This window comes from Musa acuminata, chromosome BXJ3-1 (assembly GCF_036884655.1).
Source record: "Musa acuminata AAA Group cultivar baxijiao chromosome BXJ3-1, Cavendish_Baxijiao_AAA, whole genome shotgun sequence".
Classification (NCBI taxonomy): domain Eukaryota; kingdom Viridiplantae; phylum Streptophyta; class Magnoliopsida; order Zingiberales; family Musaceae; genus Musa; species Musa acuminata.
The window spans coordinates 41,555,615-41,581,023 of NC_088349.1; the positions used below are offsets into that span (position 1 = coordinate 41,555,615).

The following is a 25,409-nucleotide window of genomic DNA, read 5'->3' on the forward strand; positions in this document are numbered from 1 at the left end:
TAAAGCAAATTGTCATGCCCTGTAATTCTTTATGTTGTTTTTCTTCTTTTATTTTTTCATGTAATATGGTATTAAAACTTAATCGTTGACCCGTATGCTTGTCCCTCTTGGATTTGTATGCTATGTTTGTATGTAGTTGTTTTTGCTTTTCATGTACTTTCCAACTTCCATGAATGAATTGAATATTGGTACCAATTCTAACGCAATATGATGTGATATAACACAAAAATACAAAAATTGTTAGTTGAAATCTTTAGGAATGTACAATATATTAATTAATGCTAGCAAATGATCGGATTGATGTTGTCAAATTGACTCTGTTAGAACGTCAATCCTTGTTGTCAATATATCATACCAAGTCAGGCAGAACATCAATAACATCAATCCTTATTGTCAATATACCTTGGTTACTTTAATTATGGCTATCTAAAATCCAAACATGAAAAAAATTTTGAGGAAAATAATTTGGAGTACATAAATTATTTTTTATGACTTTTAAACATAATACAGTTGTTTTTGGTAAAATTCCAAATTATTTTGTTCTGTTTAATGAAATTTGCTACCAAATTGGGAGTATAACTAAATTTCCTTTGTCATGAGAAAAAATAATAGATAATTTTAGAAAGAAATATTGATAACAATTAAAAAGAAGTTGACAAAGACATATAACACAAACAAAACATATAAAATATTTAAAATAATTAGGAAAATATGATTTAATTGAAAGCAGTCTGAAAAATATTTAAATAAGATTTAACACAATAAAAACATGGAAAATTAAAAATCTACTTATGTTGATAAAGATGTTAGAGAAATGTTTACAAATTTATGAAAATTAAAAATTTCACAAAAGTTGTCTTAGTCTAAGAATATATTTTTCTCAAATCTTAAAAATCCATAATAGTTTATCACAGAATCAAAATCTTCAAGGGCATTCCTATAGACTACACCTATTCGATCCAAAACATAGTTATCTAATAAGGGACATGACGAGTGCCTATTGGGCCTCTACTTGAACTTCATTAACTCAAACAAACATAGTTCACTCGATCAAGGATCTCTGCTAATTTCCTTGCCCTCAAACACCTATTGCATCAATGATAACATATTTTATAATTTAAAAGATACAGTCAACAAAGAAAAAATACTCTTAACATGCCTCCTTAGTTTTGATGTATTGCATTACTTAGCTTTTAAGGAATGAACATTTTGATTTTTTAAAAAATAGATGTAATTGAAATAAAGTTTACAAAAGGTAGAATATGGTGATTAGGAATACTTGTTAATTGGCTAAAATATGTTAATTGTTGCCATTTTGTATGTCTTCATTAAGAATTAATTATAAAAAATACAGTTATCATTTAATAAATATAAGGCATTGTTAGAAATTACATTTTAGAGGAAGGGAGATGCATACTTGAAAAGGTCATTTTATAAATATAAAGCAGTATTAGAGCTCAAATTTTAGCGGAAGAGAAGCATAGTTGAAATTTGAAAAGATCTACCAAGTTTTTTTTTTAGTCTAAAATATCACATTCTAAATAAATACCTTGATGATGTCTATAATCTATTGTTTGGACTCTGGATTATAGTATCTCTTTCTCTTTCATTCAAATTTGTTAATGATAAAAAATGACTAACAACTTGTTTGTATACCAGGCGGAACATGTTGGTATACTATCTTATATACCAGTACCATACGACTCTGATATATTATTGAAACCGATAACGGACTGAGATTGAAAATATTATTTTTTGGTGTGTATTTTGTTTATTTCAATTTGTTTACAAGAGTAGTTCTAATTCATTTTTATGGGTATTAACTTTATTTATGGTAACATGTGGAATTTTACTACAAGACAACTACGTAGTTTGTCAACATGGCAACCAATTTTAGTGACTAAGACTTTTAGTTAAAAGCAAGGGCTTTTCAATTTTAGTTATTTTGGGTTACATGAATGAACAAACAGTGTACTTTTTTTTCCCAAAAGTGGACAAATTTAAACATGCAAGATGATATGCTAAACATTGTTTGTAAAAAATGAACTAACAAAATGAAAGAATGCAGGAAGAACTCGCAAGACTCTGAATGTTTACATCTTTGGGCAATGTATCATTCAAACCAGAAGCTCAGCTTAAACACATACTTTACCTTCATTTGAATTAGTGAATTGGTCCCCCCTCTCTCTTTTTGTTAAGCCTTCTGAATTTTTTAATGAAATATTGCAAACTTGTTTGAAGAGTTCAATTATTCCAAGAATTACTTCAATGCATTTCTGATTTTAGTAAGATGCGTCATAATTTCTGTAGAAAGCAGTTATTTCAACCTAAGAGAATTGTAAACCACAGTATATTTCATAATAGTAAAGAGATACCAAACAAATAAATCTATGAGCTTGATAAAGGTGAGGCATTGTAATTCTGTTTATTATGTTTTTCCCTGTGAAATGAATAAAAATATCAAATTTACATGTCTTTCCATGAATAGACTAGGTCTTCTGCAACATAGATACACTTCTGATCCTAAGATAGGGCTAGAAAAATGGTGCCAAATGGGATATAATGCAGGTTCTAAATTTTGGAAGTTAGCTTACTAGATCAATAGTTCACAAATGCTTCATTATGGTGATAGTGGAGTAGTTCGGGTCCTTCCGATTAACAGGATCTTCATTGAATCTGAAGGTTCTGATTTGTGATTGTTTCAGTCTATGGGATTTATCTTGCTGAATCAGTTGTAGCTGTAGAAGAGTAGTAGCAATGTTCATGAGCTTGATAGACAAGCTTGTTATGTTTCATATAAATGTTCACCAATTAATGACAGGCTACTATTTCAGTATTTTTTCAATTCTACTGTTGTGGTCATTTACCACAAGTTTCAGCATCCAAGCACTATATCTGAAATTTTTCTTTTGTAAGTATAACACCGACCTTTGAGTTGGTATTTCTTGTTTCCAACTTCCCTATTTGTTTACTGAGATTAAGGTAGCAGGAGCGGTTGTGATTATTTATTACGATTCCAGTAATATCACATGTGGTACCAAGTTTGAATTTGACATGATAATTCCGATTGAATTATTTAAGTCATCATTTTTTTAATAATATATTGATGATCTTGTTGGATGTAATGGAGAAACAAAATGAATATTGGGTAAGCATTTGAAGTCTCCATCACCAAAGTTACCATCCCTTCCAACACCTCTACCTCTGTGCCTCTTGCCATCGTCATGTACATCTTGTAAACTATCATTAGCCTTATGGACAAGGCTAATGCGGTGGACATTGATGATCCTCAGGAAACTCCATAGCCTGATCAAGACAAACAAGAAGCTCGTGGCCAACGGTGCGTGTACCCTTTGCAAGAAGGGGATGGTGCATATACAACCTTCTTTTTCTCTTGATTAGTGATTGTTGGTGTTTGAATTGTAAAACTAGAAATCTATTTTATGTTGTGAAATTACGCATCGAAGAACAAGAGAATGAATGTCTTATCAATTACCAATGAGATCATCTAGTATTTTTTTTATTAATGCACATATGCTTAGCTCACTCTTGTTATCCAGAATAATAGTTATTCATACTGGTCAGATTTTTTTTGTTACCCTCGTGTTTCAAATGGTTTGAATATTTCGTGCTTGACGTGGAGCCATCCAGAAAAGATCCATCTACTAGGTGCTTGTTAGTGTTTGACTTGAAGCCTCCCACTTTGGATAAAAATTTGAGAGAATTTGTATATGAATGAACAACCAGTGTACTTTTTTTTTCCCAAAAGTGGACAAATTTATATATCCAAGCTGATATGCTAGATATTGTTTGTCAAAAATGAACTAACAAAATGAAAGAATGCAGGAAGAACTCGTAAGATTCTGAACGTTTAAATCTTGGGGCAATGTATCATTCGAACCAGAAGCTTAGCTTAAACACACACTTTACCTTCATTTGAATTAGTGAATTGGTCCCCCATCTCTCTCTCTCTGTTAAGCCTTCTGAATTTGTTAATTAAATATTGCAAATCGTTTTGAAGAGTTCAATTATTTCAAGAATTACTTCAATGCATTTTATTGGTATACTAAGTTAACTGATTTTGTAAAAAATTTAGAAGTCATATGTTAATTTATAAGTAAAACAAAGTGACGTCGCTTGTTTTTTTGCTCGTGTGGGAGAAAAAACCCTCCCCACGTACCAAAAAGGGTGACGAGGCAATCGCCCCTTTTTATGTTATATATATATATATCGAATATACCTCTCGGTATACAGTAAGTACCATATCATACCGAGCGAATCTCAAAACTCCGATATTGTATGAAATTTCAATCCTTGTCCTGAACATACATTTATTATTCATTATAATCCTTATCCTGAATATATATTTGTTATTCATTATAAGTTTTTGGTTTTTGTATATTGGATCTTAAGTTGCTAAACTAAATATGTATGTATTGGAATGAAATCCTACAGAAACAAGATGTCTAATTAGTTTATGTCAACTAATCTAGACAAAAGTAAGCAAATAATAGGTTGGACGGATAGTTTACATTATATGATTCAAGTTTCAAAAATTCTATATATTCTTGCAAAACTCTTCGGATATGCCGAAATAAAAGTTGCAATTGATCACAACAAGAAAAATGATATAACTTAATTCCTCGATGGTGTGACAAAATTTGAACATTTTTTTTGTATTACAATGTCTCTTTAACTTAAGTCCATGATAGTGTAATCAATTTAATTGTGTTCTTTTATATAAATTATTATCTGAAAGAGTCTTCCCATATTTTCTTAATTTCTGATTTTTTTAATTTTAGTACACTTGTTAATGGAGCTATCTCTTCATCTTCCAAGGCATTCCCTCATTAAGATATTAGGACAAGCTACCCAGTTGATATATGGATCTGAAAATTGAATAAAAGTTACGTAAAGATTGCATCTTTCATGAAACGAATAGGATAAATATTTATATAGTTGGGTTTCCTTAGCACAAATGGAGTACCAATAGACTAGGTTAATTAAAAATATTCTCACCTTGAACGTTAGGCAGGAGGCAAGGTTAGGAGGAACAAATTTAAATGGACAAATTTATCTTATATAAGTATGTGTTAGGCGTAAATAAATTTTTGCTTAGTTGTTAACAAGATGAAACATGTTCAATCTAGTAGAGTTATTATGTTGATGTGAATGCCTCAATCGAGAACTTCATTTTCTCCAGGATTTTCTGCATTGGAAGTCATTGTATCATAGGTTAGTGATATGTTCAGAGATGGCTATGCTTAATTTCCCCCTTCACCAAAATCACAGCCATAGAGAAAACAAACTTTCTTATGTTTTTATATGTTGGCAAAAAATGTTTCTCATTGTTAGGTTTAAAAAAGCGAGTAGTGCCATGATTCAAAGGCCTCTTTGTTGTCTAATTAGACCGAAGTATACTTATTTTTCGGATCTACAATTGTCACTTTTAAATTCCTGCTAGGTGTTTCAATTTTGATCTTTCTCAAAGAAAATTAGTTTCTTTACTTGATTTCTTGTTATGAGTACCAATGTTTCTAACACCGCCAATGTCGGTCCCAAGCCCGAATGAAAAAGGTGGAGGGTTGCTTAAGGCCATAAAAAGCCAGTGTTGAAAACATGTTAGTACTCATAAGCATGATCCTAACTGTTTCATGGTAAGACTAGTCCGTCACAATAAATTGATGCAACATATATTGACCTCTCCAGTTATTATGAGAAATAGAGTTTTCTATTCCTAGTTCTAACATTTAAAGTGCCCATTAGTTCTTTAAATCAAGGTCTACAATACCGAATGATACTGCTCGTACCGGGCGGTACATACCGGTCCGTCAATAGACCAGTACACGGACAGCCCGCTACCGAGCGGTACCATCAATTAAGGCATTATCGTTATCGATTGAGGTGTTATTATCGACGGTGATCGAGGGAGAAGAAAGAAGAGGGAGAAGACGAAGAAAGAAATAGGAAAAAAAGGTAAAACCTGGATGTCACCTCTCTCCTCCTCGTCTGTCGACGACTTCTCATCTGTGCACGGGAGAAGAGGCATCGGCTTGTGGGGCGGAGAGAAGCGAAGATTTTTTTTTTTCTTCTCTTATTGGGCAATGTCGCCTCGGGCATCATCGCAATATTTTTGTTTTTTAGATGTCGTAATTTTTTTTTTATCTGCACGTCACCCCGCATAGAGGTAAACTGTGCAGCTTACCTATATATATATATATATATATATATATACATATATATATATACATACATATACACACACACACACAGCGGTATACCAAAATATACCACTCGGTATATAGTATCATACCGTATCAAATAAGTCTTGAAATTTTGGTATAGTACAAAATTTCAATCCTTGATTTAAGTGACTTCTTTTATGGACTAACATGCAAATATCGGGACTGTGTAACTTATATATCATGAACTAGCATTGTCCATAATGTAAGTTACTTATATAAGAAACCAACAAGTATGCTTTCTATGGATGATAATTGTTAGGACGGGAAACCACAGCATGTGGATAAGGCTCTTAATGGTGAAATTTTATAGGTTGGATCAAGGTATGCAATACCGTACCGTATTAGTATTTCGAGGTTGGCTCGGTATGGTATAGTACCGTATACCGAGCGGTACGTCAGGGTGTACCGAGCGGTACACCTAATTTAGGTGTAAGACCCTCCGAAAATACCTAAAAATAAAATAAAAGTTAGGATAGGATTTTTATGTTAGAAATAAATATAGTAATAGCATAAGTTTAGTAAAATCAATGTAAATTAGGTAAGAATAGTATCATATATCTTTTTCAGGCTTTGAAGAATATCTTATGCAAGGTTCATATTTCAGTTTAGTACGGATTATCCTTATGTAAACATACCTCTTGATTAGAAAGTTCTTCCTCTTAATCTTCCTAAATTAGCCTCGATTCAATTTACAAATCGTTGTTTTGTAGAGTTTAGGAGAGAACAAATGTGAGAAAAAAAGAGTTTGAGATAGTTTAAGAGAGTATGAGAATGTAATGGAGTGAAATAAAGGAGAAGAAGGGTTTTTAAATATCATAAGAAAGGGTTCCAATGGTCAATTTGACCATTGGAGCACTGTATCACTGTTACCGAGCAGTTTTAAATATTTCTTCCTCTTACTGTAGCATTGTAGCACTCTAGCATGTTCTGTCCGGTAGCGGGTGGTCCGCAAACCGGTATGTCGTCGGACCGGTACGTATCGCCCGTACCGGTTGGTATCATTCTAAATTGGTTGGATTAAGATTGACAATCCTTGGAACATGATGAGGTAAACTACTCCACTCTATTTGACTTTGTGAACTAAAACTTGATGGTTAATTTTTTTTTTAACTTTTTATTGGCAGCTGTAATGACATATATGAATCTCCAATTGAATTGTGAGAGACACGATGGCTATGTAGGTCCATCTTCTCAAAGGATTTGGACTGCCATTTAAATGAACAAGTCTCCACATTGTTAGTTACAGATGTTCTTCTGTTTCTTCTTTGCATTTTGTTCTGTAATATTTTGTGTCAAACATTGAAATAATTATAGATGATGTGTTCCATATTACTTAATAGAAATTCTTTTGCTTTTTGGCTTTCCACGTGTTTAAAAGTGTTCTTTCTTAGTTTAGAGGATTCCACAATAAGTTTATGAAGAAACTAATGTTAATTAAATTATTTTTTCATGCATATTATGTGAATGGATATGGTTTCTTATCAAATCAATTTACAGCCTGATTTGGCAATTTTGTACTTGAATAGTTGGGTCTGTCTTCAATATTTGATGAAATTGTTAAAACTGAAGTAACCAGGCACATGCAACCTACTGATTACTTGAGCTTGTTTGGGGAAGAATTCAAATGAACTGAAGATTATTGGGATGCTTCTTATTTGAATGTCTTGGATATATCTGCAGCGGAAGAAGGCAGTCCTCATGTCTTATTTGGATGTGCTTCACAAGTATGTTCTAAATGATCACCTACCCTATAATGTTTTTTAAACTAAGTATCCTGTTTTTTTCCTATTGGAATAACTTTTAGCCACCAGGAGTCTGCTTCTGTAACTAATTTGTCGAGTGTTTACATTCTTTTATAATGAATAGATAGCCTCTCCTGTTCTGCAAATTGGCTAACAGTAATTTAAAATTTTGGTCCCTATTACCACTTATACAAGCACTGCTTCCAGGTGAAAGGTCTCTGTTTTAAGTTAAAACTTTTAACACCTTTTACTAGTTTATATATTAATTAATTTGGATGGATTCTGATTTCCTTTCATTTGATGGCACGTCTTCCTCCAATTAGCCTCCTAAATCAAGTTGATGATAGTTTTTCTTTGTGGAAACATCCTTTTGTCCAGCATACTCTCTCTCAGGTTCAGCAGTGATGCATCTGGGTGATATACGTTACATGCATTTGTATTCTTATCAAAAGTCTCAACAATTCATATTAATTTGTTGTTGCAGATAATAATAATGTCATCGTCATCTTCTTAATGCTTGTGCGGGCTATCTGTCTTCATTCTTATCATCTCGTGTTTGTTGGTTTCATACCAAGTTTAATTATGAATAGACAACTTACTTTTTGGCTTTCTAAGTAAGCATTTATTTTTCAATCTTCAGGCAAAAGCAGCATGTGTATTGATTGATTTATGCTTTGGACCATTATCACCATGGATATATACAATTACTGCAAAGGTTTCATCTTTTTCCATAATAAGTCTACATATTAAGTCAACAACTTGTATTTTTGTAACTGCATTGACCCTTTTTCATGTTGATCTTGCAATTGAACTTCTGGAGGACCTCTTGGTGTTATTCAAGTAATTTCATCATTCTTCTTGTTTTTATTACTGTTATGAAGGCTTAATTCTTTATTATAATGAATGCTCGTTTGGTTGGTTGGTTGGTTATGAAGTCATGGATACAAGTGTAAGATATTGATATGATGGATATGGATATGTATCAATGTATAATGTTTACTATTTAATGTGACAAAATTTGGTATTTATTTAATGTTAGAATAGGTAGATGTATATAAATCATGATTCATCATAATTAACCTATTCATCATGAAAATATATAAACAATGTTTGGTGAATTATCTAACATAAGCAATTAAAACTATCTGTGTTTGATGAGTACTTGGTCATTTCTTGGTGCAGATCTGACCTTTTTTGTGGTCAATACATTGTGATTTATTGTGGATGGTCAAATTATCAATCACTAATTTTCTCTTGAAATAATCTCCTCATTTTGAGAAAAATGTTATTTGATTTGAACATCATAGTCCTAGCATAACAAAGACTATGAAGTTCAGAGGCAATTTGTTCTGCTGTGGTATAATATTTGATGATGATTGTTCAGATGACAATTAGTTTCACCATTTGATGATTGTTCAGATGGCAGTGGTTGATGATTGTCGAACTATGTTATGCTAGTATAATACTAGCATAGAGTTTTGTTTTATACCAAGGATGTCCCTGAACACACAATCAAGCACAAGGCTTGTTCCAGCCATATGTTTAAACTGTGCTGATCGGCATGTATTGTACTGACATGTCCATCCTGATGAACTAAAAAAATACTTTCTATGACCTATCATAGATGTTATTTTGTGATCCATCTATTACCTTATTATGAAGATTCCAACAATATCAGTCATTTGTACACTTGAATAAAACCCTGATCTCTTGAATTTGATCCTGATCATCATAGCAGTTATTGTGAAACTGAAACTTTTGTCTGTTGGATTGGAGTTTTCCTTTTTTTCTAGAGAGCCAATAAAGAACCTACTGTTTCAGTGTTCTGATGATACAACTATGACGTAGCCTTGTACAGAGTTCTTTGGAGTGTTGTGCTCAACTCTTATGGGACTTTTATGGACCAATATAACTACTGTTGTGGCTTGGAAAGCTATATATTTCTTAATGGGTAGCAGATTATTTTTTACATGTTTCTAAGATACCAATATACACTTAAAATATACACTTCAAATCCTGTGAATGCAAGTCCTTTAGTTTTAGTTACTGTCATTTAGTACTTTTTAGTTCATGAACCCTGTATGTGACATCCATCTTTCATCTGTGTGCTCAAGAAACTGTGAATTTCATCACAATGCCCCCGTTATTATCCAAATTCTATCCACTTCCTCCTGAATAAAAATTCAAGAAAAGGAAAAAATTTCATATGATAGATTATGCACTTATTTTCATGCTTCATGTTTGGTTGACTCTGTTCATAATGCCCCTACCGGGTGTTTCCAGAATCTACTAGTCGTGCTTATGCTGCTTTGAAGCAAGGTATACAATTTTGAATGGTACCACCCGGTACAGGCGGTACGTACCGGTCCGATAGGTTACCGGTATGCGGACCACCCATTACCAGGAGGAACGCTTAAACTATCTCAAACCCTTCTCATGTTTTTAAACCATTCTTCTCCCCTATTTCACTCCATTTCATTCTCATACTCTGTTAAACTATCTCAAACTCTTTTTTTCTCATATTTGTATTATCTTAAACTCCATTACACCTAAATTAGGCGTACCGTACCATATAAAGCCAACCTCGAAATGTCGGTACGGTACGATGTTTCAATCCTTGCTTTGAAATATATCTTGCTGGCCTTGTCTGAGCATATGGATGATGTACTGTCAAAATATAAGGTTTGACCTTCTATTAAAGTATCAAGCATAATTTTGCTTACTCTTTCCAATCAGATAGATGATGCTTTTACCATCCTTGTAGGAATTTAAGCATAGGCTTCTATTTCTTTTAGAGATGCTAGAACCCTTCCGTGATCCTGTGATTACTGGAACAAAGAATACAACTTCTGAAGATGCTAATGATATACACTTGGAGAAATAGAAGAACTGTTGTATTGCATTCAATGTTATATGTACTGCATTACGAAGGCCTGCCATTCTTCCTTTTGTGGAATGTGAATGGAGACGTGAATCTATTGCACCAAGGTCTATTGTAACAGCATATGCTAATATCATAGAGAAATTAAAAAAATTTTAACATCTTTATAGTTTATACTTTATTATGCTTATTTTTGGAGATGCAAAGAGAGAGAATGAAGTGATCGGTGAAGACTACAGTTTAAAAAGATGTGAGAGTCAAAAAAGAAGAAATTATTATTATTTTTTTTTCCCTGCAACAAAATGAATCTTATCAAATGCACCTTGTTGGTTGTTACATTACTTGGTTTTTAGCTGACAATATACTGTCTTCATTGTCTTTCTATATTGCAGTGTACTCCTTTTTGTTTTGGGGCCACATATGCCATTTCCTTCAGATATTGACCTTTGCAAATGTTCATTTCCTAAGGTGGCTGATCAAGAGTCTTTAGCTGTTTCTTCTTTGTGATATGTTCTCATGGGGCTTCTAGCACATCCAGTAATCCGGATGAAGCAAAGAGAAAGATTGATGCATCTAAAGCTGCCACAAGAAAAGATGTACTCCAAGATGCTAATCTGTAGTTTGCTCCTAGAGATCTGTCAAAAATTGTTCTGACAAGTGTTTCAAATTATTTTACTGGGGACTGGATCAGATTGAATTTCAGTTGTGGTGTTTCAGAGGTGAATAAGATTTCAAATAACAACTTTCAGAATATTGGTTTCTTTGCTGATTACTTGTATTCACAAGCAGATTATCTACAACTTGTAAACTATCAAGATTCGGTATATAGGGCTTCCCAATTTGAACATTTGGCAGCTGATTTGTGTTCCCAGCATGACAACCCCAGAAAGCCATGAAGCTGCAATAGAATCCATACTCTTGGCTGCAGAATGTTATGCCAACTCATTCTTTATAATCGATTTCATATGGATGCAATTCAGAGCTTATGAATCAGATGAAAATCATTGGATCCAAATTCATGAATAAAAATGGATTAGTGGTGTTTTATGAAGACCTTAAGAGATGTAATGTCAATCTGGAGACAATAGCTTATCTTGAAAGTAAAAGAGATATAACTGTTCTACAAATTCTGCTTCCGCTAAACTGGACCTCGAATCTGAGAGAATTTTGGCTCTTTGGAAACCTTGTACATATTATTTTGAAGATAATCAGTAGGCTTTAGAAATATCACAAGTCGACATTGAATCTGATGTGGCAACTTTGATTAGGCAGAATCAACCATTGCTTTGCCACTTTGTAATCCTCCTACAGAGTCTCCCCTCTTTCTACTGCATTCTGCAACTGAGTTATCCTGTTCTGTAGAGAATGTTAATGACATTATACTGCAGTCAGCTGCAAATCTTAGTGGACAACTTACAATTTTGTACACCCAACTGAAAGCAGGCAACATACAACTTGAAATGGTAAAGTTACATGGGCTGCCAAGGTGCTGGGCACTTCTTGAAAGATTAATCTGGAAATGATGAACGGACATATCCCATTGGTATCAAAAGTGCTGGTTTCATCTACAGAACTTTAGTTCCACATTTATCATGGATGCAGAAAATATCTAGATTTTCAAGTTGCACATGTTCATTTTCTAGATTTTTAGGATGGATGTCAGTATCTTGAAATACAAAGCAATACTTGAAGGAACACTTGTTTATTGCCTCTGGTCTTTCACAAATTTCATCGTTTTTTCAGTTTTTGAGGATGAGTTAGCACTTACCGATAATTTAGTAATAGAATTTTTAATCTGCATATTCATATCCATCAGGTACCAAAACACACTCCCACAGAATTTGAGTCTTCTGATCAGTCAGATGTTAAACTATCATTTCAAGTACATTTTCCTCACATGCATATGTTATTCCCAAACATAAGAAAACAGTTTGGTGAGTTTGGAGAAATAATTTTGGAAGCTATTGGTATGCAACTAAACTCTCTTCCATGCAGTTTGCGGACCTTTGTTGGTGGTCATTATCTAGAAACAATAAGGAATCATCTTCATGTTACAAAAATACTATTCCTTTGGGATGTCATGTCGCTAGAAATGCCAAGGCTATTATTTTTTGCGTGCTTGAATCGATTACTGTTGAGCACATGCAAGCATTGGATAATAAAATGCCCGAGATAGCTCACATCTTAATATCTCTTTGTTGGCAAGTAGCATCTGCTATGCTTGATTTTCTATTTAAGTTGCCTGAGAACATTACTCTCTCCTACGGTTTCTTCTCTATGTTTTATAATCTTGATCTTCTATTGTAATGCATCAAAAATTTCATAGTATTTGTAGACTGATAAATGGTTATCATCATTATGTGAAATGAGCATTGATAAACTTAACGGTAAACTAATAATGAAATGAGGCTTTATTGGTGGGCTTATTCTACATAATGTTGGTCATTCAGAACCAGAATAGTCATCTATTGCATTGCATCATCTTGGAAGAATTATTGACTTCAATGGTGTGAATGAACTATCTGACATGGTTAAACAAAATTTGGTTTGCTCTTGGTCAGTAAGGGCTCTTCCTAAATCAGTAGCTTCCATTTTAGTTACAAAGACATGGGATAGAATGATGGTAGTAGCATCATCTGACCCTTCAATGCTATAGTAAACATATGCATTGGTGTTGTTACTTGCCTTTGTCCTGTATATAGAAAGAGCTCAACTACAATCTTTCCTTGTAGCCACTTATATCATCCTTCGAGAAATGGGCAAAGTTACCAATTCAATGGAATTGTGTTATTTAACAAGACTTTCATTCCATATTCTGGCAAGTGTATATCTTTATTCTCCTGCTGAGGATATTACTTTGATATTTGAAAGTGTTTGAAGGAACCTGGAGCAGATGGGAATGTCACAGACAAGTACTTGCATATATTTCTTTACATATTTCCTGATGTTTGTTTCTAAATATATATTGTAGTGTAACTACTTAAGAGCATTATTGTTATCACATATTCAAAGATATAATGTTGAACAATTAATTATATAATTTACATTTCTTGTGTTAGAAATTTGTTAGATAAAATTTTTTTAAACCATTAGGCTATTTAATTTTTTTTAAATTTCAGGTGTGCTTAATGACTTGGAGAAAAATTTATGCATATATTTGTGTAAACTTAGAAATGAATTTGATGGTGCAAAACTAATATGTTTGCCATATCTATTTAATGGTTGGTTTTGACATCTTATTATGGGAAATAAATTATTTTAAATTTTAATCTATTTTTTCATGGTTTTATGGTCTGTTTGTTATATATCTTCTTTGTTTTAATTTGTTTATGGAAGGTTATAAAAGAAATGCTATCATCCAGCTTTATGGGAAGCCAAGTGATCCTAAATTCCAAACCATTCGGGAGAAAATTCTTTAAGTTGAGTACTATGATAGACTTTTTTTTTTTTTTTTACACACCTTGGAGATGATTTACTTGGTTTGAGCACCTAGTGAAAATGCCTTATTTAGATTTCAGAACCAATTAGTTTTTTCTCTAGTTCATTCCACTATCTTACATAAGTTGGTCTTTCTAGTATACACTAGTGGACTAATTAGTTTTTTTCGCTAGTTCATTCTACTATCTTGTATAGGTTGGTCTTTCTAGTATACACTAGTGGATTCACAAGTTAGATTTTCTGAAAGAGCCAAATATGATAGGTAAGTTCTGGACACGAATTTTGAGCTAAAGCATTGTTTGTTTGATTATTTTATATGAGTCCCTATCTTTACATATATTATTTTGTAGGACCTTATGTCTACCTAAATACATGGTTCCAAACATGGTATAATATTGGTCTGTATTATTTATATATGATCCTTTTGGATGATACTAGGTGGTACATGTCTATGAACTGCTCAATATATGATCATATCAAACCAATAGATTATTGATACTAGTATTTTATCAAGATTTAAATTTATAGTTTCAAATTCCATAGCATATGGAGGATACTAGTGATATACACTTGAATTGATTATATAAGCATACTAAGTTTGAGAGAAAGTACTAGCACCACTAACTCATCCCACCATCCGAACTGAGGAGGCCACCTAAGTAAAAGTATGGGAGCCCCCATCAACTCTTTGCAACTGTTGACAGGGGATCAACCCGTGATCCCTATCTGTCTCAACTTCCCAAAGAAAGCCCGCAAGACCCACTCCTGGCTGACACCACAGTTGAAGAAAGGGGCACGCCCCTGCATTAGTAATCGATGGCATGGTTTGCCTCCCCGACACCTCCCTTTCAGACGACTAAAGGAGGGATCACTCCTTATCTAACTTAAAGCGACTAAAAGGCTAGATAGTAAATATCATCCCGATCACCTAATGTTAATGTCGACCTCAAGATAACATGTCAGTAAGCCACCTCCATTATTGTCCCCTAACAATCAGGGTGGGGGCACCCTCACCAATCCTTGTCCTTGCTGTCATATGCCCAGGTATAAAAACTAAGCCTAGGCTAAACAGGGGCAAGCGGGTGAACACTACACTTTTATGAATACTATTAACTCTCTCCTCCCTCATCCCTCTAACTTAAACATTGGAGGGGTCACAATGGGGCATCCCACGGGCAAGGCAGCCTGTCCTCTTAGACCATTGTGGGGAAATCTAGGGGGCAATATCACATGCGCAACGAAAGAACAAAAAATAAAATCTCAAAATTTTCCAAAGATGTGTTCATTGTCGTACGAAGATTCTTGTGCAAAATCAATAAAACTTAAAACTGTATACATTAAATATTGTGTAACCTAGAGAGATCGTATATCCCTAAATCCCTATAGATCTGTAGGAGAGGATAAAGGAAGTCAAATGCCATTCTCTCTAGTAGTGATCCACATAGTAGGGCTCCAACGATGCTCCTCAAATCTTTAGGCCTGTTATCTGAGGAGGAGAAAGGGAAAGGAGAATAGGAGATGGCAACCCAAAGAGGCTCTAGCCTATGAATCATTTGTTTCCTCCTATTTATAGCTGTCCCATATCAACTTAACCCTAGTGGATCCAGCCCTATGGGTATTGGATCCCAATCCAACTACCCAAGCCTTTTAGATTAGTGGATCTCTATCCAATAATCTCTCTTATTTGATCTCATCTATAGGATTTAATAATTCAGGGGCTTATTGGATATCCAATAAAATAGTGGCTCCGGCAGATATCTCATATTTGAATCTCTATTCATCGTAACGCCTATCATATGTGTGTGACCCTCTGGGCCCAATATCGAGCTAGCCGTGAGTCATTGGATATTCCTCTTATGACACCAAGATCGGATGATCCTCTATCGACACTCAATAATCTTCGAAAGGTTGGATACCACTCTCAATGACCGGCTGTGCTAGATCTGGAACCTCCAAACCTATAAGTTTATATCAAAGAGTGAAGTACTAATATAGGACATCCTTGGTGTCTAGTCGAATGACCAAATATTCCACTAGAACTACAGAATCACTAACTATAAGGCATAATCAACTATCTAGCATTTCATAAGCGGATTAATCAGTAAACTCCTTCTTCAATGAGAACCTGTACATCCATCATATGGACGGGTATACAACACACCAGTCTATCTAATTATCTCGATGTCCCTCTCGAGTTACATATGACCGAGATTATTTAGGGTCTGTATTTAAATGTGAATCGGTCTCATTATCGTGACCTCATCACGATCCGATTCTCATTGCACAAATCCATGGATATATATATATATATATATATATATATATATATATATATATATATATATATATATATATATATAAAGTACTATATAATGATAAAATATCAAATAATAATAATAAGCAAAAAGATATGTGTCAAGTTACACGTGTCATCACTCACATTATTGGCTTGTAGGGCACCTATGAGTAGCAATCTCCCACTTGACCTAAAATTAATCATCTGTATGTATAATCCCCATCAGATCCCTATGACGCTCAAAGACAATATGAGACGACGGCTTTATCAATGGATCTGTGATGTTATCTTCAGATGGAACTCTTTCCACTATTATATCTCCTCGGGCCACGATCTCTTTAATAAGTTGGAACTTCATCAAAACACTTCTGATGATACTTGGGTTCTTTCGCTTGAGCAATCGCTCCGTTGTTGTCATAATATAAGGGAATCGACTCCTCGTTGCTAGGCATGACTCCTAGATCTGTGATGAACTTCTTCATCCAGACTCCCTCCTTTACTGCCTTTCCTACAGTAATGTACTCCACCTTTGTGGTCGAGTCAGTTATAGTATCTTGTTTGGAACTCTTCCAGCACACTGCTCCTCCATTTAAAGTGTACATATACACCGAATTTAACTTGCTATCATCGATATCAGATTGGAAACTCGAGTCCGTGTAGCCTTCAACCTTGAGGCTACTATCTCCATATACCAGTAAAAGATCCTTAATCCTTCTCAAGTATTTAAGGATATACTTTACTGTTTTCTAGTGCTCCAAGCCTGGATCCGCCTGATACATGCTTGTGACACTCAGAGCAAGCACTATATCAAGCCTGGTACATAGCATGGCATACATGATAGATCCTATCATTGAGGCATAGGGTATTCTATCTATGTTCGCCCTTTCTTCAGAAGTATTTGGGGACATACTCCTAAAAAGCGATATCTCATGTCTCTTCGCTTGTCCCTTCCTCGGGCGTAGGCATCACTATATCAAATATGTATGTGATTTTCTCCACCGTGAGAACAATTCCCAAGTTGCGGAGCCAGTCCGTATAATTTGGACTAGTGAGGTGGTTGACATCAAATATGCCATGTAAGGGATTTGAAAGCGAGATTTTTTCGAAAATAAAAATGCAGCAGAAATAAATAACATGTAGATTTTGTAGAAAAATAAACAATCAAGATATAGACTTCTATCTTAATCTACTCCCACTATTTTACTAGCGAGTCACGCGACACCCTCAACACGTGAAACGGAAGTCCTCGGTAGACTTTTAGTGGGGATCGGGATCGAATCAACGTCTTAGTGTAACCTTGAGGGACTCGACCAATCACACTAAGCCCAAAAGGTAGACAACTTTTGTTGATCATAACTTTTTGTGATTCCTATCCTATTCGGCCTCCGAACCACCATAATCTCAAGGGACTCGACCAACCATGATGTTCGGTTAAAGGTTGGCATCTTCCTTACTCTGGCATAAGGTTGGCATCATCCTTACTATGTAGTTTGCTTTGCTTGTTCTGTTCATTCTTCTCATGCTTTCTGATCCCTAAATGCAGTACATGGTTCTGGCATTACCTAGTGCAACTTTGTGTTTTTACTTCTTTCAATTGCTTCATCTGTTGTTTCAGACTGACACTTTACCTTTCTTATTGAAGTATCAAAAGGCACGTGAAGGCTCTTCTCATAAACGTAACGCTCAGAAGGAACTTCTCGAAGTAATATCACATCGGTTGCATGTAGACAATAGTATAGAATTCATCGGGAAGTTGTTGTTCAGTTCTAAGCAAGGGTCAGAAGTGCTGAAAACTGTTCGCCCTGCAGGCCAGCCTTTAGTGGATGATTGGTCCTGCCTCAAATCGATGGTGAGTATATTGATCAACATGATTTTTAACAATTTCAAAATTGCCTACGAGTCCTTCCCAAGTAGTATCTTATGCTTCACCTCTGATGGCAGACAACTTGGCCTGTCATTGTTGCATAGGATGCTAACAACCAGGGAATTTCCAAACACTATCATATCTTGATGGGGATTCTCATTAATGTTAAACTAACTGTAACTGTATGGGCGCCTTTAAGCATGTTCCTTTCGACTTAATACAAGAAAAAAGACCCTTAAGGATGTAATTATGGATGAACAGAATGAATTATGAATGTAATTATGGCTATTTAAGGCAGTCACAAATCAAGATTGAAATACCAATTTTGGTTTCTGGCTCATGTTTGCCATGATAACAAGATCGGATTGTGAAACATGTCCTAGTTGGTTTGTGGCTGCTTTTGTAGCAATACCTTTCTATCATATTGATGTTTCAGTGGCCTGTGATCACATGATCTTGTCATCATGCAATTGAGTCTATTTTCAAGCATTTTCTTGTCTGTACCAATTTGGTTGGACATGGCACAATTTTTTATCTAAGTGAAGACTTCTGCTTTATAATTTACTGGCGAATAAATAGGTGTATTATTTCCAGTTCTATTGGATAAAAATATATGAAGGTACAATCTACAGATCCATGATTTGCAAGACCAGTTGTACTCAATTTCGTTCTTGAGGAACTTCAACAACGAAACTTGTGTTAGATAACCTATAACCTATGGAATATGTGGGAAATTCTTTGGTTTTTGTTCCTTTGAATTTTATAAAGCTGTGATGTCTTTTTTTTTTTTCTCTTTCCAGGTGAGGACTTTTGAAGCACACTGTGGATCTCTATCTCAGTATGGGATGAAACATATGCGGTCTCTAGCAAACATCTGCAATGCCGGTATCAGCAAGGAGATGATGGCTGAGGTGTCTGCTGAAGCTTCCATTAGCATTCCTGCCGGTCAGTGGAGTTCTCTCCAGAAGGGATTCAGTGCCTGAGGTGACAATGAAAGACGGCTAGTAGTATGTTACTCATTGTGCATAGTATATAATGAAGTTGCTTGGATATCTTCTCCTGCAATGTGAATATATTGCTGAAGGGCTGGAGAAATTTGCATCCGTTTGTGTCACTTAGTCCATGGATTATTGTAGAAAATTCGTGCCTGATACTTGAGGCTATGGCTGAGCTCATGAGTGGCTCTTTGTTAGAAGTCTGTGTTATCGTTGGGCATCCATAATGAGCTATTATGCAATTAAACTGCTGTTTCCTTGTATGTCCTATGCATATGGGGTGAAAGTGAAGACGTGACAAAAAATTCTGGCTTGTATATAATTAAATATACAAGTATATGAATTGTACTACAATTATATTTAATTATATACAATTATATACTGGCTTGTATATAATTGTAGTACAAGTATATAATTAAATAAAATGTCATTTTATATGAAATTCTGAATTGTCATCAGTATGTTCAATTTGTTAGGATTTCTCAAGAACTTATGCTGGCACCATTGGTACGTGCAATTAGCTTGCTCCTATAGATTTGGTCTAGAACTCAGCATTAACTCGTCGGGGAAGAAGCTTGCACATTATTTATTGTAGATATATTTGTTCTTTGTATTAGGATCAAGTCGGTACTAAGAGAAGGGCGTGGGGGGTGAATTGGTGCGTATGTAAAACTTACGTCGAGTTGAAAATCTTCGTACGATAAAATCGTATCAAGGAGTGTTTAACTTTGAAAATGTTCATACGAGTATGCAGCTAAAGTAACGAGGAAGTAAAGCAGTTTGCAATAAAGGTAAACAACAAAACATAAATATAAATCGATTTATAGTGGTTCAGTCATTGTGACCTACGTCCACTCTCGATTCTGCTTCACTCGAGGCCACCAACTTTTCACCGTCGATCTTCTTTCTAATGGACAAAAATCAACTATCCTTACACTCTTTCTTCTTTTCACAAGTTCAGGAGAGAACCTTTACACCCCTCTTTTATAAGTGTTCCCTCACACACTTCCCTTAGGACTATCACTAAGCTCTTGGAGGAGGGACTCTATACTTAAAAGAGTTTTACAATATTGGAATCATTGAGTTTTTGCTCTCTTTTTGTATGTATTGCAAGCAAGAATTTGTGGGGTATTTATAGACCCCAAATGGCTTCAAAACTTGAAGCCAAAATTCAAATCCTCGAGTTTTTAGGGTATAGACGACACTATCGCTTGCACTGGGTGGTACCATCGCCTCCCAATTTGACATTGAGTGGTACCACTGCCTGGTAGCATGGAAAAGTGTGCTATTGACTTTTCCAACTCATGGGTGGTTCCACATAATCTTGGGTGATCGAATGGGCCTTCTACTTGACCCAAAATAGTTGTAACTCAGGCCCAATGAGCCCCTAATTGAGTAGGCCTAATTATATTCTAAACTAATCTAATTAGAACTAAAACTACTTTGATCTAGACTTATTACAGAGCATTAATCACATGTTGTTCGATATGTCATTGGTTCATTCAGCGCTTCGTCTGACCCTTCGGCGCATCGTCTTCTCCTTCGACGTATTACCCAATCGGCATGTTGTCTTATCGCAACATTTGATCTCCTTAGCGTAATGTTCGATCTTCTTGGCCCAATGCTCGAACTCATGGCAGAAAGCCTTCTATCGATACGTCAATCGATCCTCTGGCTCGACGTCCAATCTTCTAACATATTCCAATATGGTCTAACATTGATTCTTCCTGATTTAATTATCTTTTTATGATCGAAGCTAGTCCTCCGTTACTCAAAATATAGATTAGATCATTAACTCTATCAATTGATTTGATCGTATTAAACACTTTGTTGACGTGTTTCTTTCTTTTTTTTATGCTTATTTTGGAGCTTAAGCATGAGAAGCAAAATGTACTTTGATACCGACTAGGTTCTGGTGGAGTTGAAATTTATATTTTTCCTTGTTTGAAATATGATTTGATAAAGTTAACTCAATTTTTCCTTTCCCTTTTATCACCGGTAAGAGTCAAGTTTATAGTGCAGACATGTCCCTCCTTTTAATTTTGATGCTATTAGTAGTAGTTTAGTAGGTTATTTGACTATTAGTTACCATTAAGGCTTGTCATAGCTTGTTAAACGTGAAACCTCTAGAGTGATTCTCTTTGCAAACGGACCAGTTGAAGAGGTGATTTAATGGTGAAAGAGAAATACTAATATGGTTGGCATCATCTCAGCGCTGGATCCTCGGGTAGTTGATATTCTAGTATCAAGTGACCAAAATTTTAATATTAGATAATCAACATCTCACATCTTAAATAATATTTTCTCTTATAATGCTAGTTGAATCCTCTAAATCACGTACTAACTTAAGCATTGGAAAGGAGTATTTTTGAGAATATCTTAACGTAATTTTACAAGGTTAGGCATAATTGGAGTCTAATTTGTTCGATGTTAATAGAAATTAATTTGGGATCAATTTAGAAGAAGGATCTCGGTTTACTCCGAATCAACTCCCAACTTAGATAATTAAAATATTATTAGATCTAGGTGGTCTTGGACCGGACAATAGGAGCATTGAGCCTAAATCTGATCAATTATTAAAAAAAAATAAAAAATAAAATAGCGTTGTGCGCGACATAAGAGGTGGGCGAAAGGAAAAAGATCGATGCAGAAAACAAAAGAAAGATAGAGGAGAGAGAAAGCTAGGTTTTGAGGTTTTTATTAAACGATCAAATGACTAAATTTTATCGATTTTGGTCCAAATTTTATATAGAGAATCCTTGCAATAAGCTCTTTAATCATAATGGTGCCAATCTACGATTTGTCCTATTCGAGGTGCTTTTCTGATATACTCACTTTGTGAGACTTAAACCTTTCCTTTTATGAAATTATTCATATATGATGATGATGATATGCTATTATTGAGCTAAGATTTGTATTCTTAATGTTATTATGATCCTCTAGTTATTTTAGAGAATACTTATTGTAAACATATTATCATTATTGGTGATAGTGGAGATTTGAAGTGGACCACGGTCTCGTGATTTCTTTCGCATTGGGCTTTTCACGTAAAAATTCAGTGTCTCACTTTATGATTGATTCATTGTTCTACTATTTATGCTGCTCTAGTTAATATTTGTTTTAGGTAACAAGTTGATATTTTGGTAAGGAACCCATTTTGATATACAAAAAGGGAAAATAATTATTCCACTATAATAGTTTTTCCCAATAAAGTGGTATCAAAGCCAAGTTATTTGGTACTAGTTTTTCTTGTGTGATTAAAATGGAAGAGTCAAACAATATGATTAAATTGTACTCTTCAAATTATTCCACATGGAGGTCTATGATGGAAGATTTGCTATATTGTAAAGATTTGTATAAGCTTATCAAAATTAAAGAAAATATTTTACATTGGAAGATGAGAAATGAGAGGTTCAACATAGAAAAGCTATTGTCTATATTAGAAGATGGATGGATGTAAATTTGCAAGAGCATATTTTTGATAAAACCAAAGCTGATGTTATTTGACAAATATTAGAAAATCTCTTTGTGAAAAAGATAGTGAGAAATGAAATTTCTCTCCTCAAAAGCTTATCAATTTAAAATATAAAAATGATAGTAACATTGTTGGGCACATAAGCTCGTTTTAGAGTATTGCAAACAAGCTGGTTACTATGAAAATGAATATAGAAGATGATATGCTAGAATTAATACTTTTTAGCTATTTATCAAAAAGTTGAGAAACCTATATGGTGACAATTTCTAACTCCATGCCAGAGGGGACTATAACTATAGACATAGTTAAAAATAGTTTGTTAAATGAAGATGCCAAAAGGAAAGAACAAGGAGAATCTTATTCTAATGCACTTATTATTGAAAAATAAGAAAGAAGTGAAAGAACTCATAATAGAAATCCATATGATTATAGAGGAAGATCCAAGTCTAGAAGAGATATCAAGTGTTTCCACTACAATAGGCCAGGTCACATGAAGAAAAAGTGTAGGTTTTGGAAGCGAGAATAGAATGAAAGGAAGAAAAATAAAAAAGAGACAACTACATTTATTACTAAATATGATATCATTATTGTTTGTGATGACGGATGTATCAATCTTGTAGCTCACTCGACTAAGCATACCATGTTCTCAGGTCACCGGTGACACCTCTATGTCATAGGTAAGATAGCGAATCATGATATAGGTGAGCCTCGAGGGATTCGACTAATTCAACCTACATCAAGAATCTGTCCCTACCTATAACGATGGAAGGTCACGTTGGTTAATCTAATTGCTTCACATTTATCGATTTAATATTATCGAGAGAGGGGTTTCTTTGATTTGGTCTCATAATATGACATGTTACACACATACATACTTAATATATATCAACATCGCATGCATAATATATATATATATATATATATATATATATATATATATATATATATATATATATATATAGTAGGTTTGTAGGTGTACAAGTAATCACACATCACATGAGCAATCATACCAGAAAATCATGGACCATAGCTTAATGTGATCAAGCCCGAGCTAGTGGGCTTAATCACTCACATCAAGATCTATGTGTGTAGCGGTGCATCTCCATGCCCTGTGATCGTCTATCTTGTCCTTGTCGGTTCTGTTGGCATCTCGACGTATCTTCATGCATCACGATCGTTTGTCTCATGGGTTTCGCTATCACTTACATGCTTCTGTTATGCCTCCTCGTGTAATTACAACTTAATCATAAGCATACAAGCCCGACAATAAACGAAAAATAAAATGGAGGCTTACAGGCCCCAATAATAATAATCACAATTACACACTTCCGACAGCCCATGATCATTCGTCCACATATCATACATCACATATACACATGATCATCATGTAGAACTACTAGATAATAATAATAATAATAGTAATAATAATAATAATAATAATAATAATAATAATAATAATAATAATAACAATAATAATAATAATAATTAATTAAACTTTTAATTAATTAATATTTTTTTGAAATCAAGGTTAGTAGGAAAATTTCTAAATTATGAGGGGTATTTTCATAATTTGGACAAAGGGACAAAATATGAAATTTCTCAAGTTCACAAAGGTAAAACTATCTTTTTGCCCAAAAACCCTACTACAGTTCTCCCTCTCCTCTGTTGCGGTCGCCCTATTAGCGGCGACTCTCTACAACGGGGGGTGGGGGTGCTGCCCTTGCCTACGAGCGGTGTGCTTACGAGCTGCTCCACCCCTACGGGTGGGCTCCCCCGCGGGTAGCACCGCCTCCGTAGGCAGTGCTATCTTGTCGGACGAGCGCCCTTGTAGACCCTATCGCCCCTACAGGCGATTCTGCCCACAAGCACAGTGCCCATAGGCCCCACTACCCCCGCGGTTCCTTTGTTCATGGGCTGTTGGCCCCCATAGGCAACTAGCGACTGCAGGAAGCGCTAGCGGGCTGTCGACCCTCGTAGGCTGTCGGTCGTCGACAGCAAGCCTACTGCACGTAGATGGCAGTGCTGCCATCTGCGAGGGTAGCAAGGGCAACAACAGTTGCTGCCCTTTCTCGCTTTTGTGTCAATGATTTTGACATAAAAAACTTCTCCAAAACACAACACACGAAGTTCAAAACTAATATTTCACCTGAACAACCTGGCTCTAATACCACTGTGGGGAAATCTTGGGGTAACATCACATGCGTAGCAGAAGAATAGAAAACAAGATCCCCAAATTTCCTAAAGATGTGTTCGTCATCGTGCGAAGATTGGTGCACAAAATCCGTGAAACTTAAAATTGTGTATATTAAAGATTGTGTTACATAGGGAGATAATATATCCTTGAATCCCTACATATCTGTAGAAGAGGATGAATAAAGTCAAATGCCCTCATCTCTAGTGGTGATCCACATAGTAGGGTTGCAACGATGCTCCTCAAATCTCCAAGCCTACTATTTGAGGAGGAGAATAGGAG

The 25,409-nt window shown here is 34.9% G+C and overlaps 1 protein-coding gene and 1 long non-coding RNA gene across 4 annotated transcripts; both read left to right on the forward strand.

The window, feature by feature from the left end:
* The first annotated feature begins 5,551 nt into the window (after positions 1–5,551).
* LOC135628689 (uncharacterized) lies at positions 5,552–12,578 on the forward strand. 3 transcript variants are annotated; one of them, XR_010492929.1, is made up of 3 exons: positions 5,552–7,969; positions 8,628–8,702; positions 11,261–12,578. It is a non-coding gene; the product is annotated as an uncharacterized LOC135628689 (long non-coding RNA). The 3 variants fall into 3 exon arrangements; XR_010492927.1 differs by having other exon boundaries at positions 5,552–8,702; XR_010492928.1 differs by lacking the exon at positions 8,628–8,702.
* Positions 12,579–18,139: 5,561 nt separating this feature from the next.
* LOC135629286 (vacuolar-processing enzyme-like) lies at positions 18,140–19,449 on the forward strand. The gene is made up of 3 exons (XM_065136461.1): positions 18,140–18,151; positions 18,218–18,451; positions 19,267–19,449. The coding sequence occupies exons 1-3, from the start codon at positions 18,140–18,142 to the stop codon at positions 19,447–19,449; spliced, it is 429 nt and encodes a 142-aa protein (XP_064992533.1).
* The last annotated feature ends 5,960 nt before the right edge of the window (positions 19,450–25,409 follow it).

Bases quoted from the DNA above. Each gene is read 5' to 3' on its own strand.
- LOC135629286 (XM_065136461.1), top strand. The intron at 18,452-19,266 runs GTGAGTATATTG...TTCTCTTTCCAG, and splicing joins GGTCCTGCCTCAAATCGATG to GTGAGGACTTTTGAAGCACA.